Source organism: Erpetoichthys calabaricus, chromosome 9 (genome assembly GCF_900747795.2).
Source record: "Erpetoichthys calabaricus chromosome 9, fErpCal1.3, whole genome shotgun sequence".
In the NCBI taxonomy this organism is placed as follows: Eukaryota; Metazoa; Chordata; class Cladistia; order Polypteriformes; family Polypteridae; genus Erpetoichthys; species Erpetoichthys calabaricus.
In genome coordinates, this window is record NC_041402.2 from 39,570,464 (window position 1) to 39,585,389 (window position 14,926).

At 36.1% G+C, this 14,926-nt stretch overlaps 1 protein-coding gene across 1 annotated transcript in view; it reads right to left on the bottom strand.

Annotated features, from left to right (window-relative positions):
• dus2 (dihydrouridine synthase 2) overlaps positions 1-14,926 on the bottom strand; it is a 67,824-nt gene that overhangs the window by 44,086 nt on the left and 8,812 nt on the right. Inside the window, exons 3-6 of the mRNA XM_028809340.2 lie at positions 11,600-11,645; positions 11,397-11,488; positions 9,852-9,895; positions 9,604-9,664 (exon numbers count right to left, since the gene is read on the bottom strand). Of these exons, the coding sequence (XP_028665173.1) occupies positions 9,604-9,664; positions 9,852-9,895; positions 11,397-11,488; positions 11,600-11,645 (243 nt within the window). The remainder of the gene's footprint in view (positions 1-9,603; positions 9,665-9,851; positions 9,896-11,396; positions 11,489-11,599; positions 11,646-14,926) is intronic.

Genomic DNA, 14,926 nt, shown 5'->3' on the forward strand with positions numbered 1-14,926 from the left:
AGTCCTAAATATAGCATGCATAAAATGGTTTAGGGGAGACAGTATTCCTCATTAGTTTTTACAGTTTAAATGATATTACTAAACAAAAATGGTCTCGATTGAGTTGTTCAGGTTGGCTGGGCTATTTTTATTTTTAAATATCATGCTGGCAATAAATGATTGATAGTAATACTTAAGGATCACAATGAATATAAAGTTATGGAAGATTTGCTGATGTGGCAGTGACTGATTTTTACTTTACAAAAGTACACAAAGCAAATTACTGCACACTTCTGATTTAGCAGCAGGTGATCATGACTTGTACTTTTTGGTTCTGCAATTCTTTCAAGTTACACACATCTTTTACCAATAATAAGCAAATACTAAAAATGAAAATACGATCACTTTCACCATGTATTAATGCCAGCACCTAAACTACCCGCTTAATAGCTGCATAAGTAAACCTCCTTCTGCATTCCATAAACAATACTTGAGAGAAACATCTGTCATTATATCCTTGTAATTATGTATCACATCTTCCTGTCCTTTTTAGCCCCAACATGAAACCCAGGCTTCTCCTACAAGCATAACGACAGAACTACAGCTCCTCCTGGCGGTGGGGAAAGGTCACTTGAGAGACAACAGACTGGATGTCCCACGTAAGAGATCTGGAGTTCCAATGTGGGAGGGAACCCTCAAAAGTAACAGAATGATTCACTGGGGACTGACTACATGACAATCCTGGACTTTAACCAAGTGGCATCTGATACAGGTAGAACTCCAATTTTTATTCCCAGTGCTATTGGGATAGGCTTTGGTTCAGCACAACCTGAGTAAAGCATAGTTATTAAAATAAGTTTGAAAATGTCAGGGACTTAGTTAACTGATTTGAAAGTTGAAGTGTTTTAAACTTTTTTAGTTACTTCATCAAAGAATCACTTGTGACTATTTTTTTTAATAAATATTTTGTAACAGGGAGTCGCAAAGATAGTCAGTAATGACAGATTGCAATTACAAGCATTACCACACTTTATTAAGAATATGATTTTTAACTGTACTTTACAACGTTATGTAGTCAGAAACTACATAGCCCAAACAGGTTTATGGTGGCTCAATAGCTTCCAAATCAAGTGATGTAAAACTGACATCAGCGGACATCAGCAGTTGTGGAGGGTCTATGACTACATATGGTTGATTTTTTTTTTTTTTTTTTTTTTTAAACAACACACTTTTGAAGAAAATACAGAAATCTCTTTTGAAGTGGGAATATTTTTAGCTGCCTCAGACCATGATAGAGAGCAAATCTAGAGATTAGCTGATAAATTACAGTGTCAGGGAAATACTCGATCATTATAATGTGCTAAAAATAAAGCCATGAGGTTGTTTTTACTGTTGTGTAAATACTGAGTACATATTGATTGAATCTATGCTTAAAGCAACACTTATTAAAAAAAAAAAAAAAAAAAAAATTCCCTTACATTAATTTCTAGATAAGTGACTTTTTGCTTTTGTAACTATACAGTTAACTTACTCCAAGCAGCAGAAGTGAGCTGGTGTACAAGCGACTTGCCCAAAAGACTGTACCGGCATTTGACTAACCTGGACTGCCAATCTATTGTGCATTTAAGAGTAGCTGTCAGTTCAATTAAACAGGAGAATATATAAAATATACAAGTTGGAGCGATCTCTCTGAAAGGAAATATGAAACAGTAAACAAATCTGTACCTGAAGTCACACAAAATGTTTCTCTATATTAAGATTGAGTTTAAAAAAGTTTTTTAATTGTGGGTTTTAAAATTCCAAAATTGTGTGTAGAACGCTGTATTTGAAAAATCTCAACAAAAATGGAAATTTCTCAATAATTTCTTTGAAGAATAAGTTCCAAATTTAATCAAATCAGTGCACTGCGGGCGGAGTTGTTACACAGAGAGAGACAGATGATGCAGACGTTTAGCTAGATAGATTTACAACACTTAACTAGGTTGTAGTGGCCCCCCAGAGTTTATTATACTTTTGAGTAGGAACTTCACATTGTTTTTTGTTGTATTTCACATGCTAGAAGGGCTGGAGCTACTCTTGCCCAGCCCCAAAATGTCACATTAGGAAAAAAAAACTACCTGCAAACCTGGTTTGAGTTTCAAAGTTGATGTGGCATATATTTGAAATCTGTGAGAACACAGATATTCAAGTTAAACGTGAATGCATTAACATACAGTGCATCCGGAAAGTATTCACAGCGCATCACTTTTTGCACATTTTGTTATGTTACAGCCTTATTCCAAAATGGATTAAATTAATTTTTTTCCTCAGAATTCTACACACAACACCCCATAATGACAACATGAAAAAAAGTTTACTTGAGGTTTTTGCAAATTTATTAAAAATCAAAAAACTGAGAAATCCCATGTACATAAGTATTCACAGCCTTTGCTCAATACTTTGTCGATGCACCTTTGGCAGCAATTACAGCCTCAAGTCTTTTTGAATATGATGCGACAAGCTTGGCACACCTATCCTTGGCCAGTTTCGCCCATTCCTCTTTGCAGCACCTCTCAAGCTCCATCAGGTTGGATGGGAAGCGTTGGTGCACAGCCATTTTAAGATCTCTCCAGAGATGTTCAATCGGATTCAAGTCTGGGCTGTGGCTGGGCCACTCAAGGACATTCACAGAGTTGTTCTGAAGCCACTCCTTTGATATCTTGGCTGTGTGCTTAGGGTCGTTGTCCTGCTGAAAGATGAACCGTCGCCCCAGTCTGAGGTCAAGAGCGCTCTGGAGCAGGTTTTCATCCAGGATGTCTCTGTACATTGCTGCAGTCATCTTTCCCTTTATCCTGACTAGTCTCCCAGTCCCTGCCGCTGAAAAACATACCCACAGCATGATGCTGCCACCACCATAATTCACTGCAGGGATTGTATTGGCCTGGTGATGAGCGGTGCCTGGTTTCCTCCAAAAATGACGCCTGGCATTCACACCAAAGAGTTCAATCTTTGTCTCATCAGACCAGAGAATTTTCTTTCTCATGGTCTGAGAGTACTTCAGGTGCCATTTGGCAAACTCTAGGCAGGCTGCTATGTACCTTTTACTAAGGAGTGGCTTCCGTCTGGCCACTCTACCATACAGGCCTGATTGGTGGATTGCTGCAGAGATGGTTGCCCTTCTGGAAGGTTCTCTTCTCACCACAGAGGACCTCTGGAGCTCTGACAGAGTGACCATCAGTTATTGGTCACCTCCCTGACTAAGGCCCTACTCCCCCGATCGCTCAGTTTAGATGGCCGGCCAGCTCTAGGAAGAGTCCTGGTGGTTTCGAACTTCTTCCACTTATGGATGATGGAGGCCACTGTGCTCATTGGGACCTTCAAAGCAGCAGAAATTTTTCTGTAACCTTCCCCAGATTTGTGCCTCGAGAAAATCCTGTCTCGGAGGTCTATAGACAATTCCTTTGACTTCATGCTTGGTTTGTGCTCTGACATGAACTGTCAACTGTGGAACCTTATATAGACAGGTGTGTGCCTTTCCAAATCATGTCCAATCAACTGAATTTACCACAGGTGGACTCCAATTAAGCTGCAGAAACATCTCAAGGATGATCAGGGGAAACAAGATGCAAAGGCAAAGGCTGTGAATACTTATGTACATGTGTTTTCTCAATTTTTTTATTTTTAATAAATTTGCAAAAATCTCAAGTAAACTTTTTTCACATTGTCATTATGGGGTGTTGTGTGTAGAATTCTGAGGGAAAAAATGAATTTAATCCATTTTGGAATACGGCTGTAACATAACAAAACGTGGAAAAAGCGATGAGCTGTGAATACTTTCCAGATGCACTGTAGGCTTGTTTCCTGCTGGTAGGGGAGGAGAGGCTACCCCAAGAAGAGTTCACTTATCTTGGGGTCTTGTTTACAAGATTGACCAACAAACTGGTGAAATGGCAGCAGTTTCCCCAGAAGTTGTACAAAACCATGATGATCAAGAAGGAGCCAAGTCCTCAGACTTTTAATCTATATATCCATTCTCACCTAGCGGCATAAGCTCTGGGTAGTGGCAGAAAAAAATGAGATATAAAATGCATGCTGTCTAAAATGAGGTCCGAGAAAACTTGATCCGGATCGAGCTAAGAAAGTTGAGGTACTCTTAGCTTGTAGTTATGACACCATCACCAGGCACAACCCACTGGGAAAAGACCCAGGACACTCTGGAGGGATTATATATCTTGACTGGCCTGTAAATGTCTAGGAATTCTATATGAAGACCTGGGAGATGCAATTGTGGATACGGTGGCCTGTTGCTACCACAACCCTCAAAAGGATAGACAGAGTGAAAGTTAAGAAATAATGCCAGGCCATACCATTCTCAAACTTGCTTAAACCAATTAAGGCTCGTGAGAGGGCTGAAGCCTATCCCAAAAACTTTGCATGTGAACTACTTATTTTTATTTATTTTTCTCAGCTGTTCCAAGGGAACATGCAAGTACAAATTTCACTCTACTATGTATACCTCATAATAAACATGACTTAAATATATTGCATTTCCTTATATGTTAACACTAATATCAGTATTGCTGAGCTTTAGACGTTCAAGATGATGGGCTGGGAACACTGTCTTAACACATTTTGATATACTCTAATCCTAATTATGTTCAAATAAATGGTTATTTCAGACAACAACAGCAGCAACATTTATTTATATAGCACATTTTCATACAAGTGATGTAGCTCAAAGTGATTTACAAGATGAGGAAAGAAAAGTTTACAAAAACATATATAAAAATAAAAATAAGATTAGGCAATACTAAATAACAAAGAATAAAGTAAGGTCCGTTGGCCGGGAGGTCAGAAAAAAAAAACAAACAAAAAAAAAATCTGCAGGGGTTCCAAGGCCATGAGACCGACAAGTCCTGACTGGGCATTCTACCTAGCATAAATGATCTAAATGAGTCCTCATGTTTTCTGGCTTCACTTGAAAGAATTTGATAACAAAGTTATTGAATGTGTGTATGTACAGTATGTGTTTGAAGTAATATTAAATGAGTTATATCAAATCATTGATAGTGATTTGCTAGAGTTTATAAAGGATACAAACTTTTTTGTTCTATTCCTATAGAAAAATGAGAGACCCCAAGTATAACAACCTAGCTTTAGGTCCAAATATGCATTTGAGTACATTTGTTATTGCTACATGGGTACAGAATAACCACAGCAAGTGTTTACCTCCGATTTCCTATTCCTCATCCATATCAAACATCATGGCATGCCTGTCAGCTTTGGCGCCCTGTATGTTTAAATCTAAACTCATCCATCCAAGTTCATATATTGGCCTTGTTACATGTAATAAGGGCTTTTTATGAGACTAAGGAAGTGTGGATTTGCTAGTTTAAAATCTTTTCACACGTTTTACACAAACATATGAGATGATTTTGTTCAGTTAGTTCCTCTTTTTAAGAGTGAAGCTGTTGTTATAAGGGAAATCTTGTCAAGTATAACTCCTATTCTTACATTAAATACATTGTAAGTAATATGACTATTTGTATCACAAAATCTAAAAGTTTATACTTTGAATAAAAACTAATATGTGTCATGGAAAACTTCTAACAGACATTTAAATACTAATATATCATCTTTAAGAGAAGCACTGATGTCATGAGAAAGACAATAAAATGGAAGTAAGCTGAAATTGAAGATGGGACGTCACCAGTTCATCACTTGCATGCCATACTGTATATCTCAGGCATGTCTAAGTCACCAAGCCAAAAATAAGTTAGAAGTACATTAAAATACATTTCTTTGTACTAAATGTATAGGTGCAATTGATACACCATCATCATCATACAGGATCATTTGTCTGTATTCTGAACTATGTTCCTTAAAAATATTCATGTAGTTTCAATGGTTATGCACACAGAGGCTTACACAACATATTGTCTGTAGATATTATTACAATACATGTAAACTAGGAGCAGAACTCACATATTCCCTCAGTCGCTGCGACCAGTTTATACAAGGTACATTAGGGGTAATGGATTCTACAGCAATTCCAATAAATAAATGAGGCCCTTCATGATGATCGAGGGTGCTTGACAAGCAAAATGATGAATATGCATGTCTCCATCTTGAACCTTAACTTTGGCCATGGATGACTCCATATGGTCCAGCACTGTTTACACTGTAATCTAAGGCAGATTAATTATCGATTTAATACAAGCAATCTTAGATCATTGTGAATTCATTAACGCTTACTACCTGCAGAACTGTTTTTAAGGCTGTAGTTATTAGCGCTGCACATTTTTGCCAGCCATTACATGAAATACAGAACTATTCAGGCCTCCCATTGGTCACCTGTTTAGACTAAGTAAACCTCAAAAGACGTGCCTTTCAGTTACTTTTCTCCCCAGACAGTTCATCGGGTACTCAGACAATGTTTATATATGTTATCATTTCATCAGCTCCATAAATACTGTGTCCTCAATACACCAGTCTAAAAAGAATAGGCAACATCCGCCTCCAAATCATGCAACACCAGATGGGCTTGTTTTGACTGCATTGGTCAACTCCAACGGACTGCTTTCTGAGCATATGCCTAGTAGAAACCCTTATCATCCACAAATAGGCTTTATGATTCAGCACTTGTCTTTTTTTGTGTGTATCTAAACAAATATTTATATTGAATTCATGCAAGATTTTATAAATAAAAGTTGTTCCCATACATTAGGTTTAACCAGTAAAATCAATTATAAACAGACAATACACAAGAATAAAGTCAGAAATCCTTTATAGTTTAGAAAATTTAAAAAGACACACACAGAAGAATAAAGGAAAATATAAGTTGACAGGGAGTAAAATTCAAATATTAAATTGGCAAAATTGATAAGAAAATCAGGACTGGTGCTAAAAATAAAAAACTAAAGGAAGAAAAATGGACACATAATATAACAGAAAAAATATAAATTAAAACTGATATTGAAATGTGTATTAACCTTTAAAACAACAAAAATATTATTTGTAAGAAATGTAGTTTCAGAACATAGAGAGAGGTTGAGACCATGCACTGATACAGCGCGTTGCCACATCCACCACATGATGAACCATCTCAGGATCCCAAATTAGGACCCGAGCATAGCCAGGCAACAGGTGACACCTCAGCACCACACTAGTTTGAATGGAGTGCATAATAAAAGAAAAAACTCATTACTATACTTTTTCACTATACAGAATACAAAAAAGTTAATTCATACATTCATTTCAAGAATCATTATTCAAATCTTTATTATTGCTGGCCTCCTGTTAATTCAAAATGCTGCCCCAAATATTAATAATGCGACTAGAATTACAGCCACATACTTCATGTTCCTTAGCCTATACATTGGTGACCAATATGGCTACTCATACTAAAAATAGTTCTGCTTTTTTAGATATTCCAAAAAACAACTCTAACAAACAGCTTGTCAATCATTTCCAACAGTTATTCATCTTTTCCATTATATTTTTCTATGTGGTGTACTGCTCTGTTTCTGTGCGTCACTGCTACTTTGATAAAATTACTGTGTCTATCTACAGAATGTGAAATCAGAGTGATTATAAAACTTAGGAATCAACGGTGAGTCGAGTCAAGTGCACCAAGTTCCTTGGCGTGCACCTGGCAGCTCACCTTATTTGGTCAATTAACACCACCTCCCGAGCCAAGAAGGCACACAGCAGCATCTTCACTTCCTTCGGTGGCTGAAAGCGGCAAGCCTACCCACCCCTATTTTCACCACATTCTACAGGGGCACCATCTGTCCTTCCTGCATTCCTATTTCAGGAACTGCAGTATTTCTGACTGTAAGGTTCTCCAATGGATAGCGCACTCAGCAGTAAAGATAACTGGGACCTATCTGACCTCCTCTAAAGACATTCATTACGTTTTGCACCCACAAAGTCTATAACATTGTGGACGACCGCTTCCACTTCTCCCATAGTCATTCTGTCTCACATCTATCCGGCAGAAGGTACTGTAGCAACTGAACCACTTCTGCAACAGCTTCTACCCCTTAGCTATCTGGACTCTGAACTCTGTGCTGCCCCCAGATCTGTTCAGAGAGGCTTATATATAAAATTTATATATATATATATATATATATATATATATATATATATATATATATAGACAGTACATTTGTTACACTCGTTACTTCTGTTTTTTATTATTAGTTGTTGTTATTATTTATTTAGAACTATCTGTTTCAAATTATTACTATCTATTCACTTAAATATCTGTTTATTGTACAGTATAGTTCTTTACCTATCTTGCACCACAGTCACAGGGAACATTATTTCATGCAACCGCATGATGCAATACTGTGGATGGATGGTATGACAATAAAGTCTCTTGACTTAACTGACAGAACAACAAGAACTAGCATCATATTATACTACAGTTTTGATGTATAATATAGAAGAATGTCAGGAAAAGTCCTAATACAGCCAAACTGCTTTACTTGTTGCAAGATACACTGGGCACCTCAAGAGTCACTGGCTAAAGGATCCGGGCTGGTAACCTGAAGGCTACTGGCAATTGCTCCAGGGTTGCTGTACAAATAGCTGACCCTGTGCTCTGACCCCAAAAACACTCTGGAGTGCAAGTTGGGGTATGCGAAAAATGACAAATTACTAATACAAGAAATTGTATAGTGCGAATGAAGAATTAAAAATCACTGAAATTACTAAATCTGGTTTATTGGTTTATAAATTCTCCTCTAGGAAATGGTACCCACCCCCGAAATCCAAAACCAAACCGCACCTAAGCAGTTTTTTTCCAAGACTCCATTCTGAACACTCTTAATGCTACCTACGTAATGCATAGTAAAAAATAATAAACAAGAAATGATCCCTTTAGCACAATCTAGTTTGGTGCCCTGACATGACCTTTCTGATTGGAATTATCTCCTGTATGCATTGTATGTTTTTCATTTTTATATTAATTGTTAACCTTGTGAGAACTTGTGTTAGTTTGTATTTACTGTAAATGCAAGTTATAGAGAAAAGTACCATTGCCTTTAGACCAAACGCACCAGAAAAAATTATGTGCACATATTTATAGTATATTTATATATATATATTGCCAGAATAAAGCCAATTCTAATATATTTTGTTGGCTCGAAAATATTGGTTAACATTTTTTTGTTCACATTTTAACTAAAGGTCCTGATTTTTACATTATTGCTAACTTATACTGACATGAAAGTTTAGGTATAAAATTGTTTTATTGTATTATATTTCACTGTTGCCATATTGGATTTGTAAACCTGTGTATACAACTCCGAGCCTGTGCTCCATCAAGACCGCCATGCAATAACAAACTAAACTAAAATGAGTGTAGGAACTGTTCACTTAACAATGACGCATCTACTCTGCACATTATTGCATGTAACCTCAATATCATACCCCACATATTGTGCGACTTCACACCAAATTTTCAAACTTACTGCTTTTCCTGCATTTCACTTGCTGTGGTCCAGTCTCCCCCAGTTTGATCTACAGCCAGAAAAAAATAATAGCCTAAAAAGCAATTCTCCCATAATGCTTTACTAGGCACAGACACACATACACACAGCCTCAAAAAAACAAAACTACCTGTACAATTTTCCTTACCTTTGTTGAATATTCCTTGGGACAGCCCATATTCACATCTATTCCCGCAACATCATTTTCACTATGAAGGCAAGGGGAAAAAAACTGGAATGTTTTTCACAATCTCTTTTTTAGATTTTACCACTGCCGATGGATTTAAAGGATTAAATTAATTATCTAACGTATTTACAATTAAGTTTTATACTATTAGAATTAAATATTTCTCCAATGTGTTTAACTTAAAATAAACAGAAATACTTTGGACTTACACCAACTGTGCCACTGTCAATGCTCTCTGTGGATCAGCAGTCCCCTAAAAAATTGAACACATTAAAAAATTCCCAACCTTCCCATAAAATCATTTTCAATCTGAGGAGTTTACATAAGAAAATAGTAAAATAAAATAAAAAACAAACATACAACGTTCAAAGGCAAAACAGTTACAATAATAAATACACTGCCTGGCCAAAAAAAAAAGTCGCCACCTGGATTTAACTAAGCAAATAGGTACGAGCCTCCTATTGGATAATTACTGCATGGGCAATTATCTTTCAGCTGGCAACAAGTTATTTAACCCCAACTGGTGCAATGAGTTGCTTCTCATTTCTTAAACAACCATGTCGAAAGACACATCTCGTGGTCGTGGAAAAGATGTTAGTCTGTTTGAGAAGGGTCAAATCATTGGCATGCATCAAGCAGAGAAAACATCTAAGGAGATTGCAGAAACTACTAAAATTGGGTTAAGAACTGTCCAATGCATTATTAAAAACTGGAAGGATAGTGGGGACCCATCGTCTTCGAGGAAGAAATGTGGCCGGAAAAAAATCCTGAAAGATCTTGATCGGCGATCACTTAAACGTTTGGTGAAAACAAATCGAAGAAAAACAAGAGTAGAATTCAGGTCTATGTTTAATAGTGAAAGTAAGAGCATTTCCACACGCACAATGTGAAGGGAACTCAAGGGATTGGGACTGAACAGCTGTGTAGCCGTAAGAAAACCACTAATCAGTGAGGCAAACCGGAAAAAAAGGCTTCAGTTTGCTAGGGAGCATAAAGATTGGACTATGGAGCAATGGAAGAAGGTCATGTGGTCTGATGAGTCCAGATTTACCCTGTTCCAGAGTGATGGGCACATCAGGGTAAGAAGAGAGGCAGATGAAGTGATGCACCCATCATGCAAGATCTTGGTGAAAAATTAATGCAACACTGGATGGAACTAAATCTTGTGACATTGCAGAAGCTTATCGAAACAATGCCACAGCAAATGCGTGCCGTAATCAAAGCTAAAGGCGGTCCAACGAAATATTAGAGTGTGTGACCTTTTTTTTTTTGGTGGCGACTTTTTTTTTGGCCAGGCAGTGTAGAACCTATAGTTGCACCCTTGTGTTCACTACACTACAGGAAGAAAACTGCAATTGGCCTCTCTAGACTGTACCAGACTACCTTGAGATACAATGTGAATAATTAAATAAGTTGCACTTTTACTAGGTCAGTCAGCTCTAATCTAGCTGAAAAAGGAGATCCAGGGAAAAACAGGTCTACAGGAAAAAGTCACAGAGAGTTTCAGTTTAAAACTTGAACATACTGTATCATCCAAAGAAAATAGAGGAGAACAACAAAACTCAATACATCGTCATTTTTCACTAGATTTCCAACTCACAGCTCCTAGGGGAAATAGTTACTTTTGGAATCCTTTCTTCCTAATTAATCAATAAATAAACTGAACAATAAAATGAAAATGCAATGACTACAGCTCCAATGTTGAACCTCCTGTTTTACAGAAACATTCTGAAGAATTAAAGATGTCCTCTTACCATCTGGAAGACTACATGATTCTTTTCTCTTTCACAGGTTCGAAATATAACTCGCTCATCAGGTGCCACAAAATCCACTGTTTCAAGTATTTCTTAGAGAGAAAGAAAGGTTCTAACATCAACTCATGATCACGATCAAAAGGCACTTTCTCCTTTAAACATAATTTTTTAAAAGGACTGATAAGGATTTAGAATTGACATACCATTTATAACCCTTCTGCATTGCTGCATTTTGATGTCAATTATTTCCTGCAAGAGAAAAACAAAAAAACTGAGTAGTAAAAAATAAAAATATTTAAAATTTTAAAAAAAAATTGCACTGCAATTTTCAAATAGTGCTTTAGATTCTCAATAAAACGGAGATCAGTTATTTAACAGGGCCATTTTCGGACAGTCACCTTTTGTCCTTGAGCATCTCTAAAATTATTTGGCCTTGGGTTTGGCATTACTATCATACTAAAAGGTGAACTTTCCCCAAAGCTGATCAGAGCTTGTCATATTTGTTTGTATTTTCCACCACCTATCACTGCTTCCATTTTACCTGACAGCCAATCCCTGCTGATGAAAATCAACTCCGCAGCATAATGCTTCACTTCAAGTGTGGTGTTTTTTGATGTGTAAACAGTGTTATATTTGTGCCTCACATATTCACTTTGTAAGAACTTTGGCCAAAAAGCTCTAGCTTGGTTATATCTGACCACAAAAATCTAACTGTACATCGCAATTGGGACATGGTCACTGGCAAACTCCAGATGTGTTTTTAAATAATTATTTTTGAGTATTAGTGGCTCACTCTCATGGGTCAGCGTTTTGCAGAGGTGTTGAGATGGTTGACTCATGCACCTTTACTCCAGACTCAGCCCCTGAACGCTTTTTCAAAGTGATTGTTGGCCTCTCTGTGGCTTCTTTCACAAATCTTCTTTTTGTCTGTACAAAGTATGTTGAGAGAAAACTTTTTTAACACAGTCTTTGAATGGTTTCTGCTTCTTAATAATTGAGCCAAAGGTGCTCACGGCGAGATTCAGACAATTGCATATTGTTTTGTAGTAACCTTTTCCTCTATTTATGCATTTGGATTATTTTAACGATTTCTCCTTCAGAATGCTTTTTACTCCTCATTTTCACGACTGTCCATCAGATTCACCACCTAAATAATGATCCCTTAATTGTGTTTTTTTTTATCCTGAAAATGTTGCAGTTATTTTAATGATACATTGCTGGGAGCCATTTGTATGGCAACTGCATCCTCATTGGGCAATTCTGATATGTGCAAACTCAGAGACTCCTCAATGCACAGACTGAATACTTCAACAAAATGCCACGGTTCATTTATTCGAACACAAAACAATCTTACAGTTTTGAACCAAAATAGCACGGACAACAAAAATTTCAGTGTAAGATGTGTTATTCAGTAAAACCATTAGTGAAGGGACGTAATATTTTTGCAAGGCATTGTAGATTTATTTACTGCATTTGCCATCCCATCATGAAGAGTTACAGCTATTATTAAGTCAGCTAGATTTAGCCAAATACAATTATATCTAACAATTATTTCTTAAAATTACTTGCTGTCATAAAGAGGTAGTGATTTTTTTTCTCTAGATAGATTCAGATGACAAGTGAAGTTAATTATTCAGTTAACACACTTTTTTGTGATGGCTACTTATTACCAAATTATTATTGTTTTCATATTTCACGATCAATGCTAAAAAATAAAATCTAGTAATAAACATGAAACAGAATGGCTGAAAATGACATTTCTTCTACTTTTTAATAAATCGGAGACGTAATCTATAGAGGATAAAACTTTGTTGGAAATTACAATTGATTTGAGCAAAGCTGCTTAGAAGAAATAGAGGAATTTATTTTAACAAACTTCTAATTTTTTAATTTTAAATACAAAAGGGGTAGATACATTATTAAAATTCTTCTGGAAGTCTATTCTTGAAGCTAAATCTATTTGATAAATACACTAATTTATTTAATGCTGCAAATGAAAAAACATCTCGTTTTTATTTACTGTGCCTATTAAACAACATGAAAAGGCTGCACCAAAATAAACATTTCCACAAATTATATTTTTCAGGAGTTCTTTTTAACACTTATTTTTTGTTTAATTAAAACTTTCATAGCATTTGTTAATGAAACACTATAGATTGATATGCCACTGTTGAAACTGTTAGTCAGTACCTGTATGGTCTAATTGGTTTAAATCTATCTTCTACATACTATATAAACCATTAATGCAAAATAAATGAATCTTGCCTGTTCTGTGTGTACTTGGTTATCATTTTCATGCTCGTCTGTTTTTCACTGCAGACAGCATCTTGGTGCAGTTGCTTTTTCATTACAGTATGTCATTAAAAGTGCCCACATGATGTTACTTTTTAGATGGAAATGAAAAAGCACACATATAATTAAAAGAAGAGAGGAAGACGGCAATTGAAAGACCAGTTGTCTCAAATAGATTAGATTGTTCAGACTTTTGTTGTAACACACACAGATACTGCTCCAGCTGCAGCGACCTTTAAAATGGACTATACATGTAGAACAGGATATGAAAAGCACCTTTTTTTAAATTGTGCTTTAGTTTAGTATTAAAATAAGATAACAGGCAGCTTCCATAAAGGTCACTGGCTGAAATGAAACTAGGGGTTTACACTATTATCTCTGTATAATATGGTGTAGTTACTCAAAATGTTTTAGGAGATGTAAATTTTACTTCAGCACCAAATTATTTATTTTAGAAAAGCCTGCATCATAGAAGTGTTAATTATATTGACAAATTATATTACATTCCTCACATTAAAAAGCAGCCTGAGCAGAAATACAATGGGAACATATCACATACAGATATGCCCAAAATGAAGGCTGAACATCTGAAACATTCCATTTCTAATTTTTGATTTAATACAAATTAAGTTTCACTGTATTTGTTTTAATAAAGGCACTTTGATAGACATCATTTCTGACTACATATATAAATCTTTATTCACATGCTTTAAACATATGCTTGTCAATTTAAACAAAGAATACTAGAAACCCATCACCCATTCACACAGTGCCTCCAGTAGAAGGGGTCTTTCTTAACCAAGTGCACATTTCAATTGTCACTTATTTGATAAGGTGACTAAAAACACCTGTCCTTCTTTGAGTGGATTGTGTTTACATTTCTTATCTAACTACAACCACTTAGAAAATCTTTAAACAAACACAAATAAAATTTAATAGCAAAATAAAACATTTTACTACAACAGGATGCTAAATTTTGTAACTGTAACCTCAAACATATTAATGTTAAAAATGAAGACTAGAAAAACATCTTCTGACTACAGCAGATGAACTCAATCCCCAACTCTGTCATCACCACAGTATGAACCTGAGCACGTTCCTTAATCTATCAGTGTAAGAATCGTGTGATTAAGGTTTCGATTAGTTCTTTATCAAACTGGCATAATTTATTTGAGGGTCTCAGAAGGCTACAGCTTATCTGGGCAATGCTGGCTGCAAGGCTGGAAACAACCCAGAAT